The sequence below is a fragment of the Acipenser ruthenus genome, chromosome 2, assembly GCF_902713425.1.
Source record: "Acipenser ruthenus chromosome 2, fAciRut3.2 maternal haplotype, whole genome shotgun sequence".
Lineage (NCBI taxonomy): Eukaryota > Metazoa > Chordata > Actinopteri > Acipenseriformes > Acipenseridae > Acipenser > Acipenser ruthenus.
Genome location: NC_081190.1, coordinates 39,436,677 through 39,460,721, shown reverse-complemented (window position 1 = coordinate 39,460,721; position 24,045 = coordinate 39,436,677). Strand labels below are relative to the sequence as shown.

Here is a 24,045-nt window from a genome sequence, read left to right as displayed (position 1 = left end):
GGCTGATTTTAAGAATTCACCTGAAAAGAAAGGCTTATATATCTTAACTCACTGCACTGTTAAAGCTGTTAGACATGTCAACCACTTTCTGGATTGATGAATCTTCTTTCAATAGATGGAATATAAATGCTCCAATTAAACTTGGCACAGCTTCATTCTTGCTATACTATATTATAGAAACCTAGTTTTCTCTTTTTTTTTACAGTCCAACATTAGAGAGGTTATAGCAAGCACATTCCTTATTGCAGAAAAAGGACTCTACAGCAACAGTGATTGAAACTGCATGATCATCAGGTTTTTTGACATCTGAATTGTCTTCCTTTCAAAGCCTGTTCAGGGCTTCCTACTCTCAGAACCACATCAACAGTGAGCCAAGAAACTAATCAGTCTGCAGCGGAGCTTCATTTTGTACAAGGATGAACACCACAGGAGTCGAGTTACAGAGATCTGCAATACCCAGATGGGGGTTCCAAAGGCATTGTGCTTCTACCCAGTTTCAAAGGCATGTGGAACTGAATCTTATTGACAATAGGTAACAAGCTCCCAATCAATGACTGGCTGGGATTCAATAATGCAGTCCCACAGTTTTAATCACTATACAATGGATAATTTTGGAGAAACATTTCTATCCAACCTTTTGAGAGCATGGATGAAGACAAGCTAAAAAAAAGAATAGTTTTGCATACAAAAAGATGAAACTTAAGGCTGGAAGATGCTAAAAAAGTGCATGCCTTTGCAATATAAAACAACCCATATGTGGGATGATGAAAAACATACTGACCAATCCACAAACCCATATTTGAATGCGAAACAGAGCAGCTTGCTAGAGTCGAATGTCTGTATTGCTGCATACCCAGCCCATTCGACCTAGTGTCTACATCTCCTATACAAATTGGGTTGCAGACAGAAATCAGACCACATTTCAAAACTGCTGTTTACTTTGTATCTTTTCAGTTTTACTGTTGTACAGTGCCTTGAGATGCTTTGACGAAAAGCAATGTCAATGTAACTTTAATGCATAAGCAGCTGTCATTTCACTTTTTTTTTGTGGCAGTATTTGGGGTGGGCGGGTACATACACTGACAGATTGGTCAGAAATTGTGAGCATTTAAGGCATTAATACATGTCTAGGCTGGATGAATTATGGCAGTCCCAGCAGCACATTTCTCTGAAAGTGGTAAATTTAAGACCCTTCAGTTCCTAACACAGTGGACGAGGGAGGCTATTGTAGTGGTATGTGTGGTGCAAAAAGCAGTCAAAAGGTTAAGTGCTAAAAGCACAGCTGTGATAGAAGACCACACTTCACAGGTTTGTCAAAAGGGTTTAACACCAAACACACTGCAGCCATTGCGGCTTTAAACAGAGTAATGTGACAGGAAATAAATAAGCCATTGCTACATCTGACAAACCTACAGTATGAGGTCATTTTAAAATCTGCTGGGGCACTGAATGAATAGACACAATCAGACTCTTACTTGTATCACAGAGTGACAAAGCTGCAATTAATTTTCCAAACAGGCGGCCTGTTGCTTTTACACCGCTAATTGTTTACAGGAGCAGCACTAGATGGGGTTTGTTAGGAACTGTCAATAAGCCACTTGTATAGTACATTAAATAAAAAGGTCACTGGAAACAGAATTTTTGCAATCATTCCATTTTCTAGCACATACACATTTTCCATTGTGAGGACAACAGCAATGCAGTGTTTTTGGATAAACAGAATACTAAAGCCTTTTTTAATTTAAAATATAAATACTAGAATTAATAGACATCATATACCGTTGTATCATTAAGCTGTGGCTTTCAGTATACAGGGCTTGTCAATGTGCTGGCTTTTCCGCTTCCCTTATTTGCCGGTCTAGAAAATGCCCCTTCAGATTAAATGTACATGCAATAGGAAAACAGTAAGTAATTTAGGAGTAAAAGTAAAATATGAAACAGGTGTGTGATTATATGTTCATATGTTGACCTTAATAAACCAAATTAGTCATGTCTTATTATTATAGCACAGAGGAAAATAAGGCCAAATCGCTATACTTTTCTGATGCAAAACCAAAGGGGGTATTACATCAGAGAACATTCAATTTCTGGCTTTTAAATGTCAAAATCAAAACTAGGAGATTAATATTGATATGCAAAATTCAACCAAGGAAGGACACTCAGCATCGTACATAATGATACAAAAGACTGACCATTCTGCATGATTAAACAGACAGCTGTATTTAGAGTATGCTCCCAAGACCAAAAAAAGCAATACAATGCAGTAAGCAGTCTTTCATGGCATTGTCATTTAACTAAGATAAATGGTTTACAGAACTGAGCAGTGACACTTGGTAAGGCACCTGCCTTTAAGGTCATACGTATTGGATTGAATTTGACTGAGGTCAGTGTAACCAATCATTTCCACCTTAGGCCTTTCAGGGATTAAAGATAACTCAGTGCTAGTGTACAGAATCCAATAAAAATAAATAAATAAATAAATAAAAACGCACTAATGGCACTAATTGCCATCTAATTCAGTCATTGTGGATAATGCTGAACAAGTGAAAGTACAGTTATGTAAGGGATCGTAAAAAGGGCATAGTGGTTTCATGGTCAAAACTAGGAGTAGGATTCTTTTTATTATTATTTATTTCTTAGCAGACGCCCTCATCCAGGGCGACTTACAATTGTTACAAGATATTACATTATTTTTACATACAATTACCCATTTATACAGTTGGGTTTTTACTGGAGCAATCTAGGTAAAGTACCTTGCTCAAGGGTACAGCAGCAGTACAGCAGCAGTGTCCCCCACCTGGGATTGAACACACAACCCTCCGGTCAAGAGTCCAGAGCCCTGACCACGACTCCACACTGCTGCCTGTTTCTGTTTCTGTTTGAGTCGTCTCACTAGCACATATCCGACCAACAAGCACCCAGCCTGTAAATCTGGATTTAAAAAAAAAAAATTGAGCTTTGTGGAAATTAACATTATAGGGATGCTTCATATCATCAACATTTCCTAATATTCATTTGTTTATAATAATGCTTGGTATGATTCTCTATTCATTGTTTTTGCTTAGATCATTACAAACAATTGCAGAAAAATTGTTGCTTAAAAGACCCCTCAAGATGGTGAAAAAGTGAGGTGGGGAAATATTAGTGTTGCGCTGTTCACTGAAGCACATTGGTGAAGCAATGTGGACTCAAGCCAGTGCAACTGTAATATGCTTCCCCACAGCTTTAAGGTGTCTTTTCAGGACACATTTTGCTGTAATAAATGGTAAGCATGGCAAATAAAGAAATTATACATAAAAGGAAAATGTAAATCATATATAGATAATATCCCTGAAACAACTTAGACAGCTGCAATTAGACATGGAAACGGTGAAGGCAGGATGAAAGTGGAGTCTATGTTGACACACTGCTTACGTGTTATGATGTAATCCTGCGTGAGAGTCTCTGCCTGCTTTTCTTTTCGCTGACTCTTCACAACACACAACTTCGCTCCTCTGTGAAACAAAAGTTAGAAAATAAAATGATTGCATGCCTACAGCATGCAGTGCTGTCTTCTTAGTTACATACAGCAGGTTTCTAAGGGAGTTGGGATTGAATCTGTTTGCAAGAGAAATGTAGGTCAGGCGTTAAAATGGCCATTAAAGGAGAGATTTACAGGCATTACCAGGTCTAACATGAAACGATTAGTGAACCAGCATTAAAATAAAACAAACAAACAAACAAATAAATAAATAAACCTGTTGAACAGCTTCTGGCTGCTATTGCCTTAGAGGACGGAAAAGATAAGTGACTGGATATACTTACAATTATAATATTTCTTTAAAAAAAAAATCTAACATTAGTCTTTACCTTTGACTCTTGATAGGGTCATAGTATACTTTGGCCAGTCCATTCCCAGTCCCAACCATGATCTGGTTTAGTTTTGGGTGCCACAAACAGCGGACAACACTCTACAGAAGGAAAAACAAACACCAGAAATAAGTATTTTTTCATGTCCACATCAATGTTATTTTGCAAGTAAGACAGCATCTGCCTCTGTACTTTGACGTACTTGCTAATTCAGATCTCAGATGGTTTAGGAATAAACAAACATAGACGCTTAAGAATGGAAGGACACGGAGAGTGTGAACCCTGGCTAAACAAAATATGTGATACGGTAAGGTACTGAGACATGACCGCTCCTCTAGGATCAGTCCTGCTTCTGAAAAAGTTAGAAGTGTCACAATAGACACCTCTTTTTGGACAAATCAGAATTACTCTTAAAATAACACGATTATAATACTATAGTACCCATAATAACTTCTGCTAAAGACCATGGCCATGTTTTTTGGGGGGTTTTTGACAATGGTTGTTGAACATTTGTTTTTAATATGCTGCAATATTATTTCCCAGTTATTTTAAGGGAGATTCCCATTCTGAATTAGATTAGGTTTTCAAAGTCTGTAAACTCATTTAATGACTGTGCGTCTAATAATGCAGCCATAATTGTTTTCATGCCTGTTACAAATTTCATTTCAAAACAACAATAGTGTCTCACTCTGGGAAATGCACACAAACACATTGCTGAAAAAAATGTGCTGTTGCAAGTTGTTTCACTGACCCAATATGTCCATTGCCAAAGAATAAGTCTTGTTGCGATTTGCACTGCATGATTCTGACCTGGGGTAACTATGAGGTTGTGCTGGCCTCTGTCCACCTCCTGGATTTCCAAACCTTGCAGGTGTGCATGTGCAAAATTGTGGTTTTTCCACCCCAGGCTGCACCTCAGTGGTTGCTCTGTATTCAGCTGTAGTGTCTATTAAGCTTGGAGATGGAGTGTGGAATGAAGTTTCTTTCTAAATGCAAATTCCCATTCCAATTACAAACAGAACGTGTCAAGGACTCCATGATTATTGGTCAACATAGTCTGCGGACAAAAAACGTTCTATAGTATTTGAAACCTTGCTTTCAAACTTGGTCCATCCCTCCAGCAACCAATCCACCTATTACTTATGTGCTCTAAATTACGTAGCCCAGATATAAACAAATCCCCAAGCCCGCTCCACAATGTGCCTATTGTGGATCATTGCCTTTCATATATTTTCTCAATAAATTGAGCTTTTAATGCAGTGAAGGTTTTTATGGATGAAATGTGTGTTGTAACAGAATACAAAGGGTGCATCATTCAAGTAACTTCAATTTCACGTTTATCTCTATAATATATTATAATAAATGCAGACCAAACCTCCATCTCAGGACACATTAACTGTCAAGCTGTGCCATTTTAGACCGTTTGTCTGGATGTAAAGAAACCTCAACTCAGTGCCATAGAAATTTGATTTATAATGTATTGGTGTGTGAGAGCTTGTGCTTGTGTGCTTGCCACTCACTGGATGCTTGAAATGTTGCTTTTTCCCTGAAAAGTGGCATTACTGCATTTATTTACAATCAAGGCCATGGAGCATGGTTTGTGTGAATTCATAAGGACAGCTGAATTTGCTGCAATCAATATTTGTTAGACCACACAACAGCAACTCCCTCATAATAAAATATGGTAAAGTTTCATGAAATCAACCATGAATCTCCAGATTTGCATCATTAGCTCTTCCATTAGATGTACTTTATCCCTTTAAACATATGTGTAAACTATATAGTACTTCCTTTCTACCCCCATCTCTCCCTCTTTCTTGGAAGTTTCTGTTTCAGAGATACCAAGAATGCCAAAGAAAAGCAGCACATCTCATAAATGTCTTTGCAAGCAATGTAGTACAAATATGTTTGTAACAGAGCTATCAAATAATAATAAAAAAGAGAATATATTTCCATGTTTTGTTTTTCTATAAAGTTGTTTGGTCTTTTGCTATTTGTTTATGACACATGCTTGTTTGACCTTTATAAGTTCCTGATGTACTGTATTCCTCTACTTTGTACTGTTAGTAGAGGTATCTAATAGCACTTGGCTGGATGACAGCCAAGAAAAACAAACCCTGGGATGGTGTGATTCACAGACTATGGCTACAGTACTGTTAACTTGTCAAACATGCATAGCAAACTTAATAATACTGTGGCACTTGCTTCCTCACTGGTTAGCATGATTTTCAAAATGTGGTGGACATTGTACAGAGCATTAGTTATAAAAAGAAAACTATATCTCCATAACGTGTTAGGTCCCACTTAACCGTCATATGGAAAAAATGTATTTGTCCGTGCACAATCTGTGTTTTATTAGCTAATATTCAAAAGAAACTTTTTTTTTTTTGCTTTGGCCTGCAATCATTGCATAACAGCAAATAAAAAAAGAAAGATTAAAATTCAGGTACAGTTGACTTTGTAATACTACTGCCACAAAACTGATTTGTTATAAAATAATACCCATAATCAAACCTGACCATGAGAATACAGTTGTGTAGTGTTTGGAGTTTCAGTAACACAAATGAAGGGATCTCAAATAGTGTAGGAGTCATGGTCTTTTGAAGACATGCTGGTGGCAGATTTGAAACATAAATAAATAAAAAGTTCCCCTTATAAGGATGTTTAAATAATAAATGTATAAATGCTCTGAGGTAACAAAATATGCATATGATGACATCTGTGTAGTTTCCATGAGATGTTTCAGTATTACACCAACACAGAGCAAGGATCTGATTCACTTAAGAGCCAGCTGTTCAGTATGTCATTTAGAAAGTAATTAAGGTACCCAGTTGAAGGGGTATTTCTAAGGGTTTTAATGAGTAAAATGCTTCAACAACACTAAATAAGTCAGGTCAGTTCAGCTGTAGAAAATACAGCCTGGGATAGCCTTGGTTCTTAATAGCCATGAATACATCGGTTTGCTTTAGGGTTCTTGGAATGGTTGGTGATCTTCTCAGGATTCCTGCTCCTGGCCTTGCCCTCGAGCCATAACAGATGGATAGCTACGCCCTGAGCCTCCAAAGCCCAGTACGTTCTACAAAGAATAAAAGGGCCATTAAAGAGTTTGTGCAACTTACCAACTGTCTTTGTAATGTAGCACTTTAAAAAGACAGCAACCCAATCTCCTGGTTTAAATAGCGGTGCTATCCGTGCTCAATGGCCATGTCCATTGGTTGAAGCTGGATGAGTTAGAGTGCCAGTGTGTCTTGGTAGAAGTCTCATCAGGGGCTCCAACATTCAGTGGAACCACTGGTGGCAGGGCCATCTGAGCACTATCAGGATGACATATAAATGTGCTACACTATGCTGACCTTTACTCAAACAGGAACAGCTGGAAAGTCAGTCTTTTGGACATGGTTTCACTAGGGCACCTGTAGATTTGACAACTAGAATATGCTCATGAATAAAGCACATTTGCAGTTTGCATTCTCTCCATATTCAAAAAAGTTTAGCAGGTGTAACAGAAATGATACTGCTCACTTCTGGATGGAGTGACCAATCAAGTGGGATTAAGTTTTTGCTCAGGAAGCAGAATGACTGATGAGGCACAAGAGGTATTGATTTCTCAAGGAGCTTTCTGGAAACTTCACCACAAGATGAGGTACAAATCTGAACAGAATGCAAATGGGCTGTGTGATTTTCTTATTCCATTACCACAACTGAACCATAAAACCAGTCTGTAATACTCATCAATTTCATCATATTCGAGTATCAAACTGGGGTTTAAATTAATTAGTTGAATAATTCACAGCCCTCTGTTCTACCACCATGTTTTTTTCTGATGAGAACAATTCTGTTTAATCTCTGAAGTATTTACTAAGGCAGTCCTCAAACAGTGGCACTGAACATTTTAACAGACCAAAGCAGTCTCGGTTTTGACACAGTTAGTGCACATTTTGTTTCACTCTGTTATTATTATTATTATTATTTATTTCTTAGCAGACACCCTTATCCAGGGCGACTTACAATTGTTACAAGATATCACATTATACATTATTTCACATTATACAGATATCACATTATTTTTACATACAATTCCCCATTTATACAGTTGGGTTTTTACTGGAGCAATCTAGGTAAAGTACCTTGCTTAAGGGTACAACAGCAGTGTCCCCTACTGGGGATTGAACCCACAACCCTCTAGTCAAGAGTCCAGAGCCAGAGTCCAGAGCCCTAACCACTACTCCACACTGCTGCCCGCAGTTGCCTCAGTCATACCTTGCTGGAAGGCATGCTAATTATCATAAACCTTTGTGAATACAATTGAAAAGGTCACCCAACAAACGGCACACCTGGAACACTAACAAGGTCTAATCACACCCAAACTGTTTCCGATCTCTTGCGGCACCACCAGTATTTACTGCTCTACAAAATATAACCATACTGTTGCTTAAGAAAGTATTATCACAAAAGAACATTCATTCAGCAGGGGATCCTTTCTCAAACAGTTTTGCGGTTTTAACAATACCAGTATCCTCATCCTGAATATCACCAGTACATTTGGAGGAAAAATAAAAAAGTGGCCATGTGCATTGTACCTTGTCTATTCTGGCAATATGTAATTGTTTCTATATTTAAAATAACCAATTCCTACTATATAGTTTCCCCATAGTTTCACAGGAGGAGGTTATTTTACTACATGTAAAACTAATCTTCTGTGTAGAAATGTAATCAATTACGCAACTATTATGATTTAATTAAGTGTTTATTTTGATTTATTTCAATTGACAAATTCTAAAAAGTGATGACATTGTTGGCAACAATCCAAGTTGTCTTGGGCTCCTTCTGTTTTTATGTTCTAAGTACCTTAAGATGCAGCTTCTCGAAAGACTTTTTAAATAGTTTAGAAATTCTGATCATGCACTTACTGAATTAATTGTCTTACATTTGGTTGACAGTTTTTCAAGTGCTGAGTCTATTTTCCAGCACAGAATGGACAACCTAAAACAGTTAGAAACAACCATATTACTCAATCATACCACTTGGAAACAGTGCCAACATTATTCTTGAAATAGAGAGGCTATTCTTAGGAACTGAAGCCACTAACAGCACCAAAGCTGACAACAGCAAGGTAAAAAGCTAAATGTTGCAAACACTGCACTTGTAAAACACATGACTGAATTAAAGACACTCAAGATCACACTGCTTACATTGCATGCTGTCAGTACCACATTCAGCACTGGTCTCAATGCACTCTAAATAAGAATGTTAAACAAGATTTTAACTGTAACATGTGTAGTACTTTAGTTTGCTAGGTTGCATTCCAAAAGAATAAATCAAAATAAATTTGCTCCCGGTATGAAAACTACCCCCCCCCCCAAAAAAAAACCCCAAATAGCTCACCAGTGCTAGTCCTGAAAAGTTACTTAGAAAGTATCATGTAAATATACTGACAAAAGACAGCCATTAAACATGTAGACAGTCTCAAAATGTTTTCCCAGTACTTTGTTATCTGTTGTGTTTTTTATTAAATTTTTTATTTAGTATATTAATAAATGTACAAAAGGAAATTAACTAGGAATTACCAATAATATAGCCCCGTAAACATTAATTTTGACTGTTCAACAAAACAAAGATATTAGTTCTGTTCAGCATCTTAAAAGATTATGCAACAAAACATCTATTGCTATGGGAAATATTTTGCCCAAAAAGGTTAAAAAAAAAAAACTTCTCTTTTAAAAAGTGCCAACTCTGCTTTCTGCCTCAGTGGCCATGACGGTATGCAGGGGTCTGCTTGAATAGGGCTGTTCCGATTTGCTGCACTCTGCCGCTCATGGAGCGAGATAAGGGGCCTGTTAGCAGAAGAGATACTGACTGTGCGAGGACGTTTTGACATCTGCGGTTGAGCTCCATAATTACAGGCCAATGCAACAGCAGTTGTGTAGGGAACTGACAGCATGATTACTACTTGTGTGTGTGTGTGTGTGTGTGTGTGTGTGTGTGTGTGTGTGTGTGTGTGTGTCTCTCTCTCAAATCTTAAGTCAGCAGTACTGACAGAACCATGGGGTACCACAAACTCTCAATTTACAGCATGGAGCTTGGAAAGAAATGACAAACATTTACAGTAAAAAGGACATTTAATTAAAAAGAGCAGAAATAAAAAAAATGTGTGAATTAATTAATATATGAATAAATATACTACTTTCATGCATGGATGTGTTTTACCAAGTGACTATGGACAAGCATATGACACACTGAAGTCAAACTATACAATGCTGACTCCCTTTCTAAAGATGCAGCAATTGTTCAATATGACGTCCAAACTTCAATTCAGTGGCCATCCATATCACATCCACTATTCGTATGGGAATGTTATGTTCATGCTTTTCCCATGGTTATACAATGCACTTACCATTGTTTACAGTTTTTTTAATATGTTGTCAATCGTGTTTAAAGTCTTTGTGAAATCCATAAAACAAAGCTTTGCAAACATGACCCATTTGAGATCAATCCTGTCATCGTCCAAACTTTCGCCACAGCATTAGTTTTACTAACCTGAAACAATCCTAAGTCAACATATTACACAACTCTAAATATTTTTTTTATTGTAAAAATCTTGGCAAGCACAAAACTGCGCCCCTTCATTCAAATGTTCTTAGTTTGCATGCAGCTGATGTACATTTTGCTCCAGACAAAAAAGACGTTTTTTGGAAACAGTAACACATAAAACAGTATTGGTATGTTTTTAAAGGATAACATTATTTGGTTGACGTATATACCAGGGTCTGCCTCTCATTTCCAGTGAGTTCATCGGCCCTAGAAAAGGTTTACAGGATTACAGCCAAAGGCTGCCAGTATGCTGCAGCCCTAGTCTTGTCTGTCACCACCAGCATCATTACATTAATAATCACTCAAGGGAAGGAAATCATTTACCACTAATACACAACTCTCCTTAGGTTACTGGGCAAACTTACCTTAGTTTTGCTGTCCACCCATGTGCACACAAGGGATATGTGGGAGGTCTTTGATGCAATAAAGTTAACAAAAGGCAGACCAAAACAAACAGAAGGTGCAATGTAAACTGTCCATAGCTCAATGCACAACTGTTAATTAGTAGGGGTGAGTCCGGATATTCAAGTACATCGAGTATTCTAAATAAAAATACTACTTGAATACTTTGCTCAAGTTTCAAAATACACATTTCTAAAACAAATGAAAAAATGTGCAAACTTGACATGGTATTTTTGACTGAGGAGGAAGTTAAAAGTGATTAGCCACTACAACTGCCACCTCACTGATAATTGACAGGGAGGCAGGTGCCATTCATTACCTAGCTCTGTTATTGGCTAAGGGATTACCTGAGCAATGAAAATGGCACCTTAAAAAAATAAAAAAAAATAAAGGAAGTATTTTGAAAAAAATTAAACGAGACCACCATGCAATGTAATCTCTGCAGCACAAGTATTTCGGGCCTTATTTACGAGAGGGCAATCAATTTAGAGTTGGCACACACAAAGTAGCAAGTCTTACTGCCCCATTTACTAACAGAGAATGCATTAATTTACATGCACAGTATTTGGCTAATTTACATACCATACCGTGCACGCTACATGTACTGTGAGCGATAATGTAATGTGCATGATAATGTCAAAGACTTACCCATGACCACTGTGATATCAAAAGCCCCAGCAGTCCTGGCATATCTTTTAGTCAGTAGCTTATTGTGAAGGTGGAGGTGGCTTACATTGACCGAAAATGAGCGATCAACAGACTTTTCTGATGTTATGTAAAAAAATAAAAAGCCTTTTTTCCTTTCTCCTTTAATGCGTATACAATAAAAGTCATGTTGTGTAATGGCATATTTTTCTTTTTGTTCTGCTTACTCGAGAAATACTGATTGATGAGACGTAGCCTCAGTTTTCCTCCTTGTTGGCATTGCCACCCTGCAGAGCAGGCTCCATGGATCAGGTGAAAGTGCTTGTGAGTACAAACAATAGCACATGTCCTGCAAACCTGTCCTCTGTGGGAAACTGAATATAATTCCCTGTGAGCTTTAGCAGGGCTTTTTTGTGTAAATCACAGTTTATTAAACAGGTTGCAGTTGAAGCTGAATGACATTGTTTAAAATAAATAATTAATACTCTAAAAGTACGGGTGTCAAACATACAGCCCGCTAGGCAATTTTTGGCGGCCCACCCATTACTTCATAAAATTTCATTGATGTACTGTATCATTTTGGAATTACAGTGCAGTCTGCTTATAAGAATCACAGCCGTCCCAGGTGTTTTGATTCTTATAAGCGGATGATTCTTAAAAGCGGACCGATATGATTACTGTGGTGCAGAATCAAACTTAGTATGAGAATGATAAGAGCTTGTTCTCTGGCTGCAGTGTAATGGGCTGACCACTAGATGTCACGAGTTCCTGCATGTATGCACGTCCACGAAAAATGCACAGCTGCTTTTCCTTAAAGAATTATGGATACTAGTCAAAAAACATACCTGCACAATGCAGTTGCGCAGTCACGTTTGATTACAAACAATGCAGTGTTTCCTGCATCATTGCACTATCCACGCTGCGTATGTGCCTAATCACACGAGATGTGATCAAATTAAAATTCAAAAACAGCTTTTATTGGCTGTACACATCAATGCACTTGATCAAGTACTGTATTACATGGTCAGTTTGCCCCGAAATGATTCTTATAAGCGGATTGCTTGATTCTTACAAGTGGATTATTTTACATCGGTTAGTATAGGAATGATTTGGTCCCAGTGGTTTTGATCACTATATGCAGTTGATTCTTATATCCGTGATTCTTATAAACACACTGCACTGTATTTAAAACAACCCACCTCTTTACTATAACACATATATTCAACATGTGCATTCTGCATTGCATGAGTGACATTCCCATTAAGCCAATCACAGCTCACAGAGGTAGAAAAATAGCCAATCAAACAGCACAAATTTCCTCACACACATAATTTTGATTAGGATAGCAAAGTGAAGGCTTGTTTGAACAATTTATTTTACTTTGTGTAAAATTTTAAATCAGTAGCGAAAAAGTAATTGGAGATGTCATGGAAGCAAAAGGTGGACGGAGGTGGAACACCGAGGATTCCAAAATCATTAGCCAGGTGAGTATTTTATCACTGAATAATTGACGACAAGGCAACAGGTCTGATTTGCAGTTCAACGGTTGCAGTTATGAAAGATTATACCATACAACGTCACTATGATACGCTGCACAAAGCAACGTATTTTGAGTTAACTGGAAATTAAAGATGCTATGGAGTCTCAACGAAAGGAAATGACTTTAACTTCAAGAAGGGATGGAAAGTGCAGAATTACCTTGGAAGAAACTAACTGGTAGGATTACAACAGAGGGTGCACCATATATGCGAAAGCCTGGATTGGCAAATTAAAGAAATGCAGAAGTACCCATTTATTTTTTTTACTTTGGATTCTGCATCAACAGGCATTATGTGGAGAAGTTGCAGAATATAACAGGTAATGAGCTTTGTTATAAAGTGTGCGAGAAACGTCGTCAAGTGTCTGGACAGAAGTCATAAAAAGGTACATTTCAAAGTGGTGCCGTTTACTATTTCGCATTTTCATAGCTTTTTTTTTTAGTACTGTTAAAAATGTTATATTTTGGAATATAAGTTAAAAATTGAGACTTAACATTATATATATATATATATATATATATATATATATATATATATATATATATATATATATATATATATATATATAATTTTTTTTTTTTTTTTTGCTGTTTGAGATTTCCATTGAAACTAAAATATTCTTCTATTTCCTCCATTATATTACATTTGTGATAGTCAGCACTCACATATTCGACCCTATAAAAATTTGACTTCAGTGACGTTTAAACGAGCGTGATGCGTCTGCTTATTAATGGTTAAACAAGTAAACTAACATTGAAGAGATGGGCTTGTATCAGAAAACTGGTGACGGAGTCGGAAATCGCTTGTAACGGGCAAGTGCATTAATTTGTTATTATATATATATATATATATATATATATATATATATATATATATATATATATATATATACACACACACACTACACACTATACATGCACATCCGGAGGCACATAATTAGTTCAAAAGGCCAGAAAAATAGATTTACATAGCACGCCCATCAGTGGTTAAAGCCTGGTTGCCAAACAAACTAATTATCGCTCACTTTAATGTGCACAATATAATTATTGCCCTTTACTAAATACGGTGTGAATGAAGCTCATCTCATTTTTCAGAACGGGGTGCCTCATTTAAATACATTATCATGCATTATTATTATTATTATTTATTTCTTAGCAGACACCCTTATCCAGGGCGACTTACAATCGTAAGCAAATACATTTCAAGTGTTACAATACAAGTAATACAGTAAGAGCAAGAAATACAATAACTTTTGTTCAAGCAAAGTACAAGTGTGACAAACCACAATTCAATAATACAGCAGATAACAGTGATAGTTACATCAGGATATGATTAAATACAAAATACAACAGGTTAAACACTTGGCAGATTACAGTATTCTGAAGTACAGGATTAAATGCAGTAAAATAGGGGGCAGATAAGAGCAAAATAAAGCACATTTAAATGAAGGGTGATAGTGTCCCAGGATACAAACAGAGGAGTTCTACAGGTGCTGTTTGAAGAGGTGAGTCTTAAGGAGGCGCCGGAATGTGGTCAGGGACTGGGCAGTCCTGACATCTGTAGGAAGGTCATTCCACCACTGCGGAGCAAGGGTGGAGAAGGAGCGGGCTCTGGAGGCAGGGGAGCGTAGCGGAGGTAGAGCCAGTCTTCTAGTGCAGGCGGAGCGGAGAGGTCGAGTGGGGGTGTAGGGAGAGATGAGGGTCTGGAGGTAGCTGGGTGCATTACCATACAAATCACATATTCATTCCAATTACCGTAGTGTGGCACAATAAAATTAGTGTGCACCATAATATGCCCACTATTTTGCACGATAATGAATAAAATTGCAATAGTAAATATGGAAATCATTAACGCACAGTAGTTGCAATGATAGTGCACCATAAAGTTTAGCGCCATTTTGTAAATGAGGCCCTTCGTATTGTAAATCAAGGAGTTAAATGCTCAGTCATCTAAAATGCAAGCACCCATCTGCTACTCTGGAAGAAAACACAGAATGTGGCAAAAAACAAACAAGCATTGCATCTTTTACCGTGCGCAGAGGTTGGCGTTAAAAGTTAACTTTTATTTTGGATTTTGACTGCAAACTACCCAGGCGATGTTAAGCCTTTGTTTGAGTTGTGCTGATATTGGTCTCCTACTGATATTGGCTTGATTCCGGAATCAGACTATTCGAAATTCCCACCCCTAGTAATTAGAGATGTGCAGAAAATACAAATTGGACTCCCTTTACAAAATGTGGACACCGGGTGGCACTGTGTGCCAAGTTAAAATCCTGATCCCTATAAAGCTGTTACAAGTGAATTTAGTATTAGGAAATGAAGAATCTTTACATTTACTTGTATTTGCATTTAGTGGCCCCATAGTTAGAATACAAATAAGAAATTAGTACTTGTGGTGAATAAGTGAAGTTCCCATCAGAACCGACAATAAAAATCTACTTGGGGATTGTGAATTCACACTTTTAATGCCAATTACCAAATTATTTCAAATACAAAAAACATGTTAAGGGAGAGTACATAGTATCAATTATGTTAATAAAGGCTCACTGTCAAGCTCTAACTAAATAAATATGAATAATAAAATGAACAGTTTGAAATACTGAACTGGTTTATTTCAAAACACTTGAGAAAAAACACAACTTGCAAATTGTATTTAAAGTGTGCCAGATTTCACATATAAAAGTTTGCTGACATACATCTTCTTAAGTCATGTGTGTTTACTTTAAAGTGAATAAATGTAAATTCTATAGACAGCTTCAGTGAATTATGTGCAATTAATCTGTGAGAAGCATATCTGTTATGACTACATTTACAACATTCTTAAACTTGTAAAAATGACAAAGATTCAATCTGAACAGTATCACACATTAAGAGGCTATCAGCACAATGTGATGCACACTTGTTAAATGTGTGCTTGCTATTTTTTTTGTGTCTCTGATCTTTCACTATTAGTCCATGAAAGGGGTCAGAAAAATGTATGAACTTCACCCTGATCTCAAAAAGGTCTAAATTTGTCATATTTCATTCCAGGATCTAAACTAAATGTCCTCCCCAATTCAGGGTGTCTGGTATCCCCAACTACATGCTTTAGTGCAATTTCTTCTTCTGTCTGGAGATTGTATAGTTTATCAAGGTCAGAGATTCAATGAAGCCTGAAAACCTTAAAATCTTAAAATACACATAAAACCATGCAGGGGTCTATGATAAAAGGATGGAGAATAATACAGGAACTAATGAGGAATTCAATTTTATAATAAACCGCCAAAGTGCCTTAATGTACTCTCAATCTGTCCGTTCTAAAATTTATTTATTTAATATCGCTAAAACTGTAGTGATTAGGAATTGTCATCAAAATCAACATTGATAAATTAGATCTTTCTCAAAGTATTATGAGGTTAACAAAGTTAAATATGTAATTGAGTTTAAATACATTATTATTTTTTCGTTTTGTTCAGACAGCTCCCCTTAACAAGCATGCATGAGAATTGCTAAAGCAAATTAAGTTTATATATTACATCTTTTTAAAAAAATCTGCATCAATGATCCGAATGACAATTGAATCGCCCATATCTTACTGAGAAATGATTATCAACTGGACACTGATTATTTCCAACTACTGTATCATATTTAATCAACTGTAAATTGAAATAAACCACCACTAAAACGTTTACAAAATGATTGATAGATAATGTTAACTACTTGTGGCAGCATTTATTTATTATTTTCATGATATTTTTTTAAATCGGAGCAGATAAAAGACACTATTTAAGATGAGCTTCTTATGGATGAAATGTGATAACTTGATCAACCCATACATGTATTTTAACTGTCCAGTCCTGCAATAAAGTAGATTTTGTTTGGTTATTTTGCCTCTGGATAAAACAGGACCTTGTCGATTTAGTGAAGTACAAGATAAACAAGCCTGACCTTAATCCCATTAAACATCTCATCAACAACGCAGACTGACACGTTCAGACGATGGCTGCTCATTCCTATTAACACTTTAAAAATAAAGGTCTGCTGGTTAGCCCTCACAAAGTGTAGCAGCCCTGGGGGGTAAAGAATTAGAAGGGCATAAACCACTTGCAATTTTTTATTCTACAAGGTTCATGTAAAGATTAAACAGAGTCACATCTTTGATACAAGAGTAACAAAAAATGCAATGTTTAGGCAAAATGCATACTCTTAACTTTCAATCTACTTGAAAAAAACAGGAGAGCATCCAACATTCTAACATGATCAATACTGTGTAGGGCATATGAGATATAGGGGTAGATGTACTAAAGTGTTGCGTCTGTCGCAATCGTTGCAAACCAGAAGGAAGTGTTGCATGAAATGTACTAAACTAACGCAACGCTGTTAGCATCATTTTAACGAATGCTTGTGTGTTGCCAGTTGTGCTCAATGTATTTGAGACAAACACACAAGTACTTAATTTTCACTGAAGTCAGGGTGTACTTACAAGCCTTGAAAACAAATTTGACATTTCTGGTTTTCCCAGCATGTTGGGAGTAATAGACTGCACACATGTGCCACTAACCCCTCCAGCTCATTCCGAGCATCTGTATAGGACCAGGACCTATTCTGTGTTAATTGTCTAGGCTACTAAGTACACCAAGTTAAAAATAATAATAATTAAAATAAAAAAATAATAATCATTTAGTTTCAATTTAAAATAATCTTTTGTTCGCATTGTACACTAATGCATACAATGCAGCATGATTTATTTTGTGTTACCAGTAGGCTGAAGTACAAGAAAAGTGTACAAGGTATTCATTTGATTTCACTACTGTACTGTATACTGTATAGGCCTACTGTGCAGATTTATAGCTTTACATATAGTAATGTGTAGCGTACCCAAAACACATTAGTGTTATTTCAGCGCAATGATTTATATTTAAAATAGATCAAGAACTGTAAATATATGTGTGTGTGATTATTGTATTGTTTTTAAACCTGACATCCTTCATTAACACATTTTAGTACACAGGACAAAATGTGCACTTGGCGAATTGTCTTAACGAAAATGCAAATTGCGGTATCTTTGCTCTGCGACTGGCCCATCTTAGTACATCTAGCCCATAGTCTTTATAACTCATGGCTGGGACGAACACAGGATTTTCATGCTCTGATATTCGCTCAATTTAAATATTCGTTCGGATATTTGTTTGTTTTTCAAAAAGTAATAAGCCATTATATTGCTCTGAACGCAGGCAGAGACAGCATAGCAGCAGGGGCAGGGGGCGTGGCCATGGCCTCTGTGTGTGTGCCTATTTTACAGCAAGACCTTACAATATGTAACACGTTATAATAGAAAAATATCCCAGGAGTAAATAATAAGTTGTGTAGGACTAAAGGCCCTTGCACACCAGACGCGACGCGAAGAGCGACACTACAAAGCGACGCAAGAAAATCAATAAAACCTATGCTTTCCAATAGCACCCTCACACCAAAGGCAACATGTCACTGCGACACAAATTTCGTGCGCCCGAATCCGGCACTTTAGATGCTTTTGACGTCTGCATATTAATAGCAGTAATAATAAGAGCTCTTCCTCTTCTCGATCAGCCATTTCCTATAGCGTTTGTTTGTTAGTAATCATAATTTCTGTAAGATTTGGCAAATTTCCAGCTGTCGCGTCGTGTCTGTGATCGCTTCTGGTGTGCACGGTGTTTTCATAGCGAATTTGTCATGTCGCCCCAGTAAAAATCGCGTTGCGTCTGGTGTGTGAAGGCCTTTACTTTACCCCAGTGAATTAACTACAAAACAAAGAATGCCAACGTTCTTTTGTTTATTCCCGAAATAAATAGTACATATTTATTTTTTTCATTCCCTGTTTCTTTCATTCCCTGTTTCTAGACACTTTTTCATAAACTAATAACACAAGGTTTACTTGTGCCTTTTTGTAACTGAACAAGCAAAAAACGTGGAAATGGCGCTGTAAAATTAAGGTGAAAAAAACTCACTGTTTTGTTTCTTGTTTATTACATTCCACATAACAGAGAGCCGCAACAGAAAATATATAATATCAGGGCTAGAAGATAACTTTTTATGGCATTAGTGAGGATTTGCTACCTGCCTGGAAAGTAGGTAGAAAAACGGTAAAATTCGGTAGCAGTTTATTCAACTAATAATTATATATAAAAAATAATTTAAAAAATACAAGGCGGCACAGTTATCGTTGTCCATCAAGTCAACAGTACGAAGGTCACTCTTGAAATCAAGACTTAAATGATGTGTTGCAGTAAAAAACACCTTTGTTAAGAAAGGGGAACAATACTAAAAGGATAAAATATGCACAAGAACACAGAAATTGGACTATGGAACAATGGTCAATGGTGCTTTAGGATGTTGATGGATGGACAACGACACCTGTGCCTTCTGCCAGGTCTGTTGTCAATTCAACACTTGTCTTCTTTCTATTCCTTAAGGATATTATCTTCAAGTATTGCTCATCCTTCTTAGACAGCTTTTTGGGTCTTGCAGTGCTGGATTTGTCAATTACAGATGATGTTTCTGTGTACTTGTTGATTATGCTTCTGATACCACACTTGGAAAATCGAGTGATGCAAGCTATTTCACTCAAAGTTTTTCCTTCTTTATGCACTTTATGCAAGGTTGTTATAATAGTAAAAAACACTAGAAGAGGCTTTGAGTAAATTGTTGATACAGAGGATGGATACTATTATTATTATTATTATTATTATTATTTGTTTATTTAGCAGACGTCTTTATCCAAGGCGACTTAGAGAGACTAGGGTGTGTGAACTATGCATCAGCTGCAGAGTCACTTACAATTACGTATCACCCGAAAGACGGAGCACAAGGAGGTTAAGTGACTTGCTCAGGGTCACACAATGAGTGAGTGGCTGAGGTGGGATTTGAACCACTGGACCACACAGCCCCCGAATTAAAGATCATTGATGAAACACACACAAATGCTGAATGTGATGTGTAGTCCAGTATACTAGAAAACATTAGGTTACTATCATAATCCTGGTTCCCTGAAATAGAAATGTAGCCATTATTGAATGGGTATTTACCTCCTAAAGACCCGAATCCTGAATACTTTATAACAAAGCTGCTCCTTTGATCCTGTGACGCAGTCATGACCCTGCCCCCGAGGGATCAAAAGGGCTGCAGTCACAGATCTCATTTTCATTTTTCCTTCAAGCCTGCTGCGAATAATGGACACACTGATCTTGAAGGGTAATGGTTATATTTCTATTTCAGGGAACCAGGGTTATGATAACCTAATGTTCCCAAGGATGAAATGTAACCACTACTGAATGGGTGAGTATACTCTAGCTGTTGCAAGGGCATGATTGCAAAATGACCAGAATTCTACAAGGCTAAGCAGAGAGGCTGCCTTGTGCATCGCTATTTGGTACCTCAGTAGCTAGGGTGAAAAAATTGAGGGTGAATTTCACCTCTATGCCTGTGTTGTACGGGTCGACTGGGAAGCCGCCCTTAACGTCCAAAACCAGGGTTTTGCAGTATGGGGCTATTAAGAGCACATTAGCCCGGTCCTGACTGATTTTCAGACACAGCGGGAGCAATGCGAGCGGAGGGAAGGCGTATATAAGATGCCGACTACTGGTTCCCGCCTCCTATTACGGAGAACCAGGGGACAGCAGGTTGGATTCCTGGGAGGCAAAGAGGTTTATCTCTGCTCTCCCGAACCTCACCCAGATGAGGCTCACCACCTCGGGGTGAAGTCTCTACTCTGACCTGCTGAGGACTTTCCTTGAAAGGGGTTCCGCAGCCCTTTTCATCAGGATGTTCTCGTGCATCCACAGAAAAAGCTTGCGAGCCACGCGACCGCAGGCCACCCTGGTGGTTGCGGTCAAGCACATGTCTCCCTTGAACCTCCTGCAAAAATGTCTGCAAGGCCAGGTAAACTGCCTGCAGCTCTAAATGATGTACTGTAGGTATTTGGGGGGTTCCACACACCTTGCATGCCCTGGCCATTTCACACAGCACCCCAGACAAGGCTCCCCGACCTCCCTTCTGGTGACACTGCCCAGCACTACGCCTAGGCGTAGATTATTTATTTTTTTATTATTTTTTATTTCTTAGCAGACGCCTTATCCAGGGCGACTTACAATCGTAAGCAAATACATTTCAAGTATCACAGTACAAGTAATAATAAAATAAGAGCAAGATAAATACAATGACTTTGGTTCAAGCAAGTACAAGTGTGAAAAAATACAATTCAATAATACAGCAGATAACAGTGACAGTGATAGTTACATCAGGATATGATTAAATACAAAATACTACAGGTTAATACTAGATGGGCTGGTTGTTTCCACATAGAGTGCCCTTAGACAGAGGTGGGACACTGTCAATAGGCGATCGTAGTTCAATGTGGGCTGGAAGACCCTGTGATTGAATCAGGCCTGCAGCAGGCCGATATGCAAGAGACCGAATGGATAGGTCTGGGAAACTGCTGCTGCCATCAGGCCCAGAAGTTTCTGGAATGTCATTACATTTCGTGCTCTGTTGAGTTGAAAGCGCTCCAAACAGGCATCTATTCTCTGAGCTCTGCCGTCCAACAGTGGAGTCCAGGCACACTCCGAAATAGAAGGCTGTCTGGAAAGGTGTGAGCTGGCTCATTACATGACTCACTGTAAGGCCGAACCGTTTAAGGCAGCCGGTGACAAGTTCCATGTGGACCTCTGCCTGAGCTGAGGTCCACATGGAAGGAACGAGAAGGAACGTGGAGCTAGCGAGAGGCCAAATGGCAAGACACGGAACTCGTACGTGGTTCCCTGAAAGGTGAACCATAGGTACTTCCTGTCAACTGGTTTTATGGTGATGTGGAAATAGGCATCCTTGAGGTCCACCATGGTGAACCAGTCGCCTGGCCCAACTGACTGCAGCAGCCGTTGCATTGTCAACATCTTGAACCACCTTCGGCCCAGATACAGGTTGACCTGTCTGAGGTCGAGTATCGGTCTGAGGCCAAAATCCCACTTCGGAACTAGGAAGTACCTGGAGTAGTACCTTTCCTTCAACTCAATGGGGTCTACCATGCGAATAACCCATTTTTGCAGCAGAGCTGTCACCTCCTGAGACACCGCAGCGGCGTCTTGTGGGTCTGTGACTAATGTTGTAGTCACGCCCCAAAAGGGAGGGGGACCGTGCTTGAATCGTAGTGAACAGTCGGTCTGAAAGGTAGTAAGCACCCAGATGTCCATGGTGCACGGACACCAACAGTCCAGATGGTTTCCTGTGGCAGCAAACTCCTAGGGCTGCTGTTTTGCCTGTGGCTTAGCCTGAGCCTTTTGTCTTTGCACAGGGTGGCAAAAACTATTATGGCCTCCGCGGTGAGAAGCCGCGGGTCGGGCCCGAGCATTGCCTCCATGGCAGAGGGTGCAGCCAACTGTGCTGGTTTTTGGGGCTGTTGAGCCTTAGGGCACCAGCTTGCTGCTGATTTACATGCCAGAGTTGACTGCTTGGAAAGCAGGCGAACCAGCTCCTTAGTGGATTTCCGTGAGCGGTGAGAGCGCTGCAGCATCTCGTCCACCGTGGGACTAAGTGTATGCCTTGGAGTGACCGAGATGTCCAACAGCAGTGCTTTGTCACCGTCAGGCACCCGTGCCTGGGAAAGCGGGCAGCTGCCAGTGCAGCCAGGTTTCTGCCTATAGCCTGCCCATTGAGTTTGGACACACAGAGTAGGTTTTTGTTCACCAGGCACAGCTCATCCAGCTATTGTGGCGAGGGCCTATGGTTTGTGGAGAGAGACATAGGCAAATGCGACTGGTAGGCTACCAGGATGCTTTTATAGTTCCCCGGCTGAATAAGCCCTTTTGAGGATCAGATCAGAAACACGGCACTGCTTGTTAGGGCAGGCATTGTCCTTGGATAACAGTGCCAAATTAGGCACCTGGACCAAGGCAGCAATGGAAACCTCAACCGGTGGAAAATGGGCCAGGCCCAGCTTTCTCACATCATGCATCCTATATAGGGCGCCCATCATATGGGAAACAGCAGTTTTGGTGTACTTAACACCGGGTCAGTACTGGTGCAGTAGCCTTTGTCCCGATTTGGTACCGTGTTGGGATCAGATGCGGGTTGGTGACCTCGGTACCGGCTCAGTACGGGTCGCATATACTGGTCGGTTCTTCACTGTGTACCGGTACAGTAACCTCGGTACCGGTTCAGTACAGGGTCGGGAAGCAGCTTTGGTATAAAATATTCAGGATTCAGGTCTTTAGGAGTTAAATACCGATTCAGTACATTTTGTACTTGAAAGGAAACTATTAATCTGAGCTGACAATATATATCTTTATTCTCCTCTGCTACAAAATGAATAAAGGTGTCTAAATGTTTTCATATATCTACTGGTTTTTGCACCACTCATGCATGTATTCAACTGGACAAAACAACAACTCTTGAAATGTAACACCCTCAGTGAAGCTTTCCTAGTAAAACAAGGGATATGCTAGAAATCAGAGATTTGTTTTATTATTTATTTGGAGATACAGTATGTAATGTCACTACACTTCAGAACTTTTTTTTAAACTGAACTTGTATGGTTTGATTGTATACTATCTAGCCTACATGTTTAAGCCCTAATTTACCTGTGCTTTTTCTATCTGATTGAGTTAACTACTGCCAACAGTAATGTCAAACTTGATAGATCCTGCGCCTGAAAGTAAAATAAAAAAACCTAATCCATAAATAAAAACATGTACCTTGTGATATTGCAACAAAAAAGAAGGAAAAAAACCCACCTCTTAGATAAATGTGCGATTAGTTCACATTAATTTAAGTACAAGGCTTTGTAACTGCAACAGAAACCAGATTTCTTTCTGCAGACACACAGTTTCCAAATTCTTCCTTTAATGGAAGCAAATTGGTGCTTTAAGATTAAAGCTAACCAAGTTCAATCTTATTTTTCTTCAGATTCTCAGTGTTGTCCTTGGCTAACTTGACGCCAGATGATTTCTACCATATTGTCAATCCTGAACCACTCAGGAATGCGTTACACAAATGACTTAAAATATTAAATG

The 24,045-nt window shown here is 38.5% G+C and overlaps 1 protein-coding gene across 3 annotated transcripts in view; it reads right to left on the bottom strand.

Annotated features, from left to right (window-relative positions):
* The window catches only part of LOC117408664 (WD repeat-containing protein 70-like), a 159,580-nt gene that overhangs the window by 14,120 nt on the left and 121,415 nt on the right, over nt 1-24,045 (bottom strand). For all 3 annotated transcript variants that reach the window (XM_058995771.1, XM_058995773.1, XM_058995779.1), the window contains 2 exons: nt 3,850-3,950; nt 3,415-3,494 (listed from right to left, as the gene is read on the bottom strand). In XM_058995771.1, coding sequence (XP_058851754.1) covers nt 3,415-3,494; nt 3,850-3,950 — 181 coding nt within the window. The remainder of the gene's footprint in view (nt 1-3,414; nt 3,495-3,849; nt 3,951-24,045) is intronic.